Genomic DNA, 8,512 nt, shown 5'->3' with positions numbered 1-8,512 from the left:
CCCAATAATTTATTCTTCTCTGTGTTTATATTGTTTGCATTATTCAGTTATACTTTGATCTGCAATATTGTGGTATCAGAGCTATTAATACTTGGTTGATGACCAAGTGTATGCCCAGACAAAGAACGATGGAACTTGAGAAGAGCAAGGAGAATACAGTGGGTTTGAGTTATCCCATGCTAACAAGAGGGAACTACACAGTATGGGCCTTAAAGATGAAGGCGTGTATGCAAGCCCATAGGATTTGGGAAGCTGTGACACCGAAGGATCCGAAAGCTACAGTAGAAGAGAAGAAGGATAATATGGCACTAGCTGTCATCTATCAGGGGATACTTGAGGATATTCTCTTGTCCATAGCAGAGAAGGAGACTGATAAGGAGGCCTAGGAGGCTGTAAATGTATTGTGCCAGGGAGCTGAGCGGGTGAAAAAGGCAAGAGTACAAACTTTGAAATCTGATTTCGAAGCAATGAGTACGAAGGTGGGTGAGTCCCTTGATGATTTTTGTTTGAAACTTAGCGGATTAGTATCCAACATACGTGCATTAGGAGAAGAAATGGTTGAGTCATATGTCGTAAAGAAAGTATTACGTGCAATGCCAATGAGGTTCTTACAGATCACTTCAGCTATCGAACAATTCGGTGACTTGGAGACGATGAGTGTGGAAGAACTCGTTGGATCACTGAAGGCTCATGATGAGCGTTTATGTGGAAAGAACGAGTCAACTGGAGGTACGGGTCAGCTACTTCTCACTGAAGAAGAATGGAGAAAGAGGGATAAAGAGGAAAGCAAACTATTACTCACCAGGGAGGAATGGATAAAAAGGTCGAGTAAGGTTGAGGGGAGTGGCCAGAAATTCTGAGGGAAGGAACCATATCGTGGTGGTTGTGACAAATCCAAGGTTAGATGTTTCAACTGTTGTGGGTATGGCCATTATGCTGCCGAATGCAAAAGATCAAAGCGTGATAAGGATCAAAGGGAGGAGGTGAATATAGCTCAAGTTCCAGATGATGAACCGGCCCTGTTATTGATAGAATCTGAAGAACAAGAAAAGAATGTGTTGTTGATCAATGAAGAGAAAATAAATCCGAGACTTGATAACAACAAAGCCACAAACACCACTGTATCAAACTTATGGTACTTGGACAACGGTGCAAGCAACCATATAACTCGGCAGAAATCAAAATTTAAGGAGCTAAATGAAGACATAACGGGATAAGTAAAGTTTGGTGATGGATCATTGGTACCCATAAAGGGAAAGGGGTCTATTTCGATGAAGTGCAAAAATGGTGATAAGCGAATTCTAAGTGATGTGTATTTTATACCCTCTCTTTGCAGTAACATTATAAGCCTCAGACAGTTGGCAGAGGACGGGTATAAAATTACTATGAATGGAGAATTCTTATGGGTATGAGACAAGCTGGGCGTGTTGTTCATGAAAGTGAAGAGGTCCATGAACCGGTTGTACAAGATCATAATCGATACCGGGGAAGTAAGTTGTCTGTTATCTGAAAAACACACACAAGAATGGCTTTGGCACTCAAGGCTTGGCCATGTAAATTTTAATGCTATGCAAGAACTCACATCAAGACAGATGGTTCGTGGCTTGCCAAAGTTACAGCACCCCAAAGATGTATGTTCAGGATGCTTAATGTCAAAGCAAACACGAAGATCATTCCCATCTAAAACGAACTATAGTGCAAACAGAGTTTTGGAACTTGTACACGGTGACTTGTGCGGACCTATCACACCCTCAACAGTGGCTGGAAACAGGTATGTGTTCTTGTTAGTTGATGATTTTAGTAGGGTGTTGTGGGCCTATTTATTGAAAAGTAAAGATGAAGTGTTTGAGACTTTCAAGAAGGTCAAAGCAATGGTTGAGGATGGCAAGGAACGGAAAATTAAAACCTTCAGGACAGATCATGGAGGATAGTTTTGTTCCAAAGATTTTCTGAATTTTTGTGAAGAAAATGGCATTAATAGACACTTCACAGCAGCGTACTCACCCCAGTAAAATGGGGTAGTTGAGCGTCGAAATAGAACAATGGTCGAGATGGCACGTAGTCTGTTGAAAGAGAAGCAGATGCCAAGTCAATTTTGGGGGGAAGCTATTCGACATGCTATCTACTTATTGAACCGTCTACCTACTAGAGCAGTGTCCGGTGTTACTCCTTATGAAGCTTGGTGGGTAGAGAAACCACATATAGGGCATATCCGTGTGTTTGGGTGTATAGCACATATGCGAATTTCAAGTGTAAACATGCAAAAACTGGATAACAGAAGCAAGATGGTAGTGCATCTAGGCAAGGAACCTGGCATAAAGGCATACAGGTTATATGCCCCAGTTAACAAAAGGGTTCATGTGAGTAGTGACGTAGTTTTTGAAGAAACAAAATCATGGGTTTGGGAAAAAGAGGCAGAGAAGAAAACTAGAGATGGAGATACATTTGTTGTGCTTGGAATGGGTTATGTCGAAACAAGAGTTGAAAGCTTGACAAGCAATCATTCAGAAAGTACTGAGGAAGGAAGTGTTGAGGAGTCTGGATATGGATCAAACTCAGAATCACAGCAAGAGTCCCCACCTGCAGAGAATTCGTTTGTGTCAAACACAGACTCTGAAGTTAGTAGTGAAGAACCATTAAGGTACAAAACACTTCCGGAGGTGTATGCATATGCTGAAAGGGTCGATTTAAATGATGAAGAATTGCTTCTAGTGGCTGCTGATGAGCCTGCAAACTATAAACAAGCTTCCAAAGACCGATTGTGGAGACATGCCATGGAGAGAGAGATTGAGGCAGTTGAGCAAAACAAAATATGGAGTTTGTGTACACTACCACCTGGACAGAAAGCTATAGATTTGAAGTGGATTTTCAAACTAAAGAAGGATACGGATGGAAACATAGTGAAACACAAAGTGAGAATCATTGCAAAAGGTTATATGCAACAAAAGGGAGTAGATTTTGAGGAGATTTTTGCCCCAGTAACGCGCCTTGAAACAGTTCGCTTATTGCTTGCACTTGCTGCAAAACACAGCTGGGAGGTACACCATCTTGACGTAAAAACAACGTTCTTGAATGGTGAAATCAAGGAGGAGGTGTACGTGTTTCAGCCTGAAGGGTTTATCAAAGAAGGAGAAGAACACTTGGTATACAAACTTCATAAGGCGCTCTATGGACTTCGACAAGCCCCAAGGGCCTGGTACTCGAAATTAAATAGATGTCTGGAGGAGCTTGGTTTTAGCAAATGTCCCTATGAGCATGCCGTCTACACTAAGAAATTTGGAGGAGAAACTTGATAATTGCAGTGTACGTCGATGATTTCCTAATCACTGGTACAAACAGGTCAATCATAGAAGGGTTTAAGGCACAAATGAGTCTGAAATTTGATATGAGCGATTTGGGTTTATTGTCACACTACTTGGGTCTCAAAGTAAAGCAACACAAAGGGCATATAGTGATAAAGCAAACTGCATATGCGAGGAAAATATTGGAGAAGGCAGGTCTATCTGAATGTAACTCGACTAAGTATCCTATGGACCCAAAAGAGGTTATTACTAAGGACGAAACGGGAAAGGAGGTAGATGTGACATTTTTTAAAAGCTTAATTGGTGGTCTGCGCTGGTTCATACCAGACCAGATATTGCGTACTCTGTGGGAATCATCAGTAGGTTCATGGAAAGGCCGACCCTGATGCACCTGAATGCTGCAAAGCGAGTGTTACGATATGTGCGTGGAACTCTGAATTTTGGGCTCACGTATACAAAGGACAGTGGCAACATTATTTTGACAGGGTATACAGATAGTGACTTAGCAGGGAACCTTGTTGATCGAAAGAGCATGGGAGGCATGGCATTCTATTTAAATGAAAGCTTAATAACATGGGTATCTCAAAAACAGAGATGTGTTGCTTTTAGTTCGTGCGAAGCTGAGTTTATGGCGGCAACTGCTGCAGCCTGCCAAGTCATATGGTTAAAGAATCTGCTATCCATGATTACAGGTGAACGTATTGGTCCAGTGGTGTTATATGTTGATAATAAATCAACAATCGACTTAGCTAAAAATCCTGTCTTTCATGGAAGGAGAAAACACATTGATATACGCTACCACTTCATTCGGGGGTGCGTAGAGAAGGGTGAAATTATCTTGAGGCATATCAGTTCAGAAATGCAACGAGCAGACGTCCTGACTAAGTCACTTGAAACAGTCAAATTCGAGAAGATGCGGAAATTACTTGGTGTAGTGAACCTGTCTGAGCAAGCTTAGATTAGGGGGGAATATGTTAGCATATTAATCCAAGCTTGTGTTTGTTTATCTAGTTGTTTTGAATTTATTTGGTGTCCCAGCTGTCTGTTAAGTCTAGCTAGACTTGGTCTTGCAGTAGTGGCGTGGGTTTAGGAGAGTTGATCAAATAAACGTGTAGTAGTCCATGTGTTTAGGAAGTAGTTGTTTCCAGTTCCTAGTTTCTAGTTGTTTACTTTGTATACACTTTCTATATAGGGTGTAACGTTCAGTGAATAACAATAAGTAAGTTCCCAATAATTTATTATTCTCTGTGTTTATATTGTCTGCATTATTCAATTATACTTTGATCTGCAACAGGTAGGACCATTTTGCTTTTCTGTTATCATGTGTATAACAACTATAGATACTTGAGATAAAAGTACTAATAGACTAGTAAGTTGTTATATATAATTCTAAGCAAAACAAACGTAAGTAATTTGCTCAACTAAATTTGACTCCTTAGCCCCACTGCATATAATCTATGTTACTCGAACTCGGTTAGAAATGTCTGATATGGATACGTGTCTAGCTAAGTATCGGACTCGGCAATAATTTGAAAAATATACATGTTTTTGCTTTAAAATAAGTGTCCAAGTTTCGAGTGTACATCTCCAGATGTCAAGTGTCCGATATGGGTACTTTGATGATAAAATGAAGAGTTTGAGTAACATAGCTTATAATCAAGTTTAGGCTCTAGGACAAAACATTCTCTAATTAGCTATGCTTCTCGTCTCTTCTGAAGAAACTCGAAAATAATGCACGACTAAAAAAGAAAATATTAAGAATTTATTTGTTATTTTTTCTTGTAGTACACTTTAATTAAATGAACAATGCAATCACTTTATCAATGTTGTAATGCTTCACTAGTTGTAATTATACGTAGGTGCTGGGTGTTGGAAATAATACTAACTATTACAGCAACATAAAGGAAATTATATATTGAATTTAGCAAGGCAAGACTAAGATAACAGTTAACAAAGTAAAGCATGTAGGTAAACAGCATGCAAGTCAGAAACGGTAAGAATAAAGAAAAGTAAGAGTGCGTACCAGGAACCATAGCTTAAACATCTAGAAAAAGAACAGAAAGCGGTGATGTGCAACTGGTAAAATGTAGAAAGTAACGAAACAGCTGAGTTGTCAGGCCTTACTCGAAGCCCTGACTGCTCTTGAAGAGATAATTGTCCCCACCTGCTGCGTTGTGATGCTTGCAATGTCTCCACCAGGATAAAATAGTTCGGAGTTATATGTTCAACAACAACAACAAGAAACTCCACCTCGACTAGCACCTCAGTCGCCGGAAAAACAAAACAGCTCGGACTTGTGTTTGGGAGAAGAGAGAATGCATAGAAAAGAAGAGAGGAGAATGTATGTGTGTTGTGTGTTCAACCTCAGCCACTTAGTCCTCTATTTATAGTAGAGGCTAAGTGTAACTGACCAAACTATTAATATAGGAATTAAACTGCACAATTAATAAAATAAATCAAAAATGATAAATTTTGAATTTCATTTACAATTTTAACAGCTTTACATTTATCACTCACATTATTATATCAAATTTAATATTAATTTTAAATATTATTATCAAATGAATTTGACTAAGCCCACTTACTGACTTAGCCCAATTCAGCAACCGAACCCAGCCCAACAATAATAACCAGGCCCAAAATAATAAATAAATTCTAATTAAAATATTAAATCACAAATAATTAAAATCCTCGCCCAGGTCGCCTCGCGTACGCGAGACGCCGAAACATTCGCCCAAATCGCCCTTCGGCCCGGGGCGGGGCGGTGACGTGTGTGCGCGTGAAGCACACAACAACACAATGGACCATCACACACCTTAGTACTTGTATACTACCCATGTGTGTGATACCATATAAAGCCTATACCCATTTTAATTATTTTCAATGTGGGACAAAAAATACACTCTTTTTTTTCCAAGCATTTTCAAGCTAAATTCATGTCACATTCTCTATGGATTTCATTAAGCAAAATTCTTAAAACTATATATGAAAGTTTAAGTTCACATATCATGAAACAACTTCCAATTATTAGATTTTAGGATAATCATCAAGAACATAATAAAATTATGATCTAAAATCCTATTTTCTAACACTGGGTACCCTAGTAATTACTCGTGACTCTTACTTGTATTACTTGTCTCTATCTACACTGTGTAAGTTTGTTAGTTGTCACAATATAAACACTCCCATAGTCCCATTGTTAAACTTGTGCTGCTCATTGATCTTGTGAGTTGTTCTTCTTGCCCCTATCAGGTATTCAGGTTAATTGTTTAGTAGTTTCAGTGTGTAGGGGTGAGCAAACAAAAACCGAAAAATCGAAACCGGGCCGAAAAACCGAAAACCGCATCGAAAAAAACGGAAATGGATACAAACCGATAAAAATCGTAACCGAACCGAACCGAACCGATGGAACGGTTTGGTAACAGTTATGATTTTATTCCTATAACCGAACCGAAAAACCGAACCACTTATATACTATTATATAATTAAATAATAAATAATATAATTATATATAATACATAATTTAATATATAAGACCTAATATAATTAGTTATGCAACGACGGATGTTCAATGCCTTTACTGTTTAGTAGAAGCTTTAATTTAATTCCAATGCCCTGCGTGTTTAAGTTTTTTAGTCTTACTCCTGATGCTCTCTGTATTACTTCTATATACAATGAGTGACGTTGTAACAGTAATTAACGTATGGCTATAGTTTTTAACTTTAAATTTCAATATAAACTCACATGTAATTTTGTGATAATGGAAAGTGTATCAATTTTTATTTTACTTTTTAAGTTATAGTATCTTCAAAATTATTATTATTTAAATTTGTAAAATAATTTTTAGTTAAAATAAAAACTGATAAAAACCGAAACCGACAAACGGTTAACCGAACCGAAAAAATCGTTTCGAACGGTTCAGTTACGGTTAATAGGCAGAAATCGAACCGAACCGACATGTATGGTTCGATAATAATTTTTGATAAAAATCAAACCGAACCGACCCGTGCACACCCCTATCGGTGTGTATCAGAGCCAATTTAATATAACCTAGATTCCTTAATATAGCGTTTACATAGGATATATCATTTTGTTTACTGCCCAAAAAGATGTCATTCAAAAGTCAAGATATGTATAAATCATCAGTAGGGGGACGAGCTAACGATTAGAAGATACTCTTCACCTTCGCCCAAGCAAATCAACCTATTTAGGTGTATAAAGTTGAATAGTGTACCACTGGATCGATGTGATACTGTGCACGTACCGCCTCGTCCTCCCCGGAAACATCAACCTTTATCACTAACATGCATGTATTCTTCCACCCCTCATGATCATTCATCACCATCACACAATTAAAAATAAAAAAAAATTGACTTGTAATGGTAAGAATCTTCCTATATATGAGAATGATTTAGTCATGTAACGTGATTGATATTATGGTAGTTAATTTGTACAACATAGTGGGCAAACATGGCACTATATGATAACTCCTGGTGGTGGGGCCGTGCCTGGATCCTTCGCCGCTGTGGAGGTGTAGCTATGGTGTTGTTCCTACAAAACAACACCGGAAGGGGGGTTTGGGTCCCGCGACGCATCTGGCGTGAGAGTAAGAACTCGCTTTTGGGGAAGATGAAGATGGATATGAATGAAGGTGGTTGAGTGTGTATATGAGTGTGAGAGAGTGATTAACTCCAAATGCTCACCTTTCTGGGCTATTTATAGCCCAAGGGTAGGGTTTTGGGGTTGGTACCTTTAAATCGTAGCCATTGGTTCTGGGAGCGGAGGACACCTGGCTGGAGTGGATGCTTTACGCGTGTCAGTGCGGGACTAGCTGAGGAATGTTCAGAGGATCCTCTGACACGTGCCCTGATTATTCCCATGATTGATGTGTGACAGTTGTCCCCATCATGTGCTTGGGCCAACGTCTCACGTGCTGGGATTTACCAAGGTTAGGCTTGCGGGACTGAGTTGGTTAGGACTGGTAGTATGCGGGATCACTCCTTCTAGGAGCTGCTTGGAGTTAGAAGTCTAGGAGTGGTCATCCCAGGAGCTATATGGAGTTAGGAGCCTAGGAGTAGTCCTTCCAGGAGCTGTATGGAGTTAGGAGCCTAGGAGTAGTCCTTCCAGGAGTTATATGTACTATCACTATACATGTACATGATGATTCAATAGTTTGTTAGAAAAATTGGATACATATCATTGTCAGTCAG

The 8,512-nt window shown here is 39.1% G+C and overlaps 1 protein-coding gene across 1 annotated transcript; it reads left to right on the top strand.

Annotated features, from left to right (window-relative positions):
• Nucleotides 1–467: 467 nt before the first annotated feature.
• LOC141665661 (uncharacterized) lies at nucleotides 468–1,217 on the top strand. The gene is made up of 2 exons (XM_074471648.1): nucleotides 468–823; nucleotides 953–1,217. Exons 1-2 carry the CDS (start codon nucleotides 468–470, stop codon nucleotides 1,215–1,217), a joined length of 621 nt encoding a protein of 206 aa, XP_074327749.1.
• Nucleotides 1,218–8,512: the final 7,295 nt, after the last annotated feature.

The sequence above is a fragment of the Apium graveolens genome, chromosome 6, assembly GCF_009905375.1.
Source record: "Apium graveolens cultivar Ventura chromosome 6, ASM990537v1, whole genome shotgun sequence".
NCBI classification, from domain to species: Eukaryota; Viridiplantae; Streptophyta; class Magnoliopsida; order Apiales; family Apiaceae; genus Apium; species Apium graveolens.
This window is presented reverse-complemented; position numbering and strand designations above follow the sequence as displayed.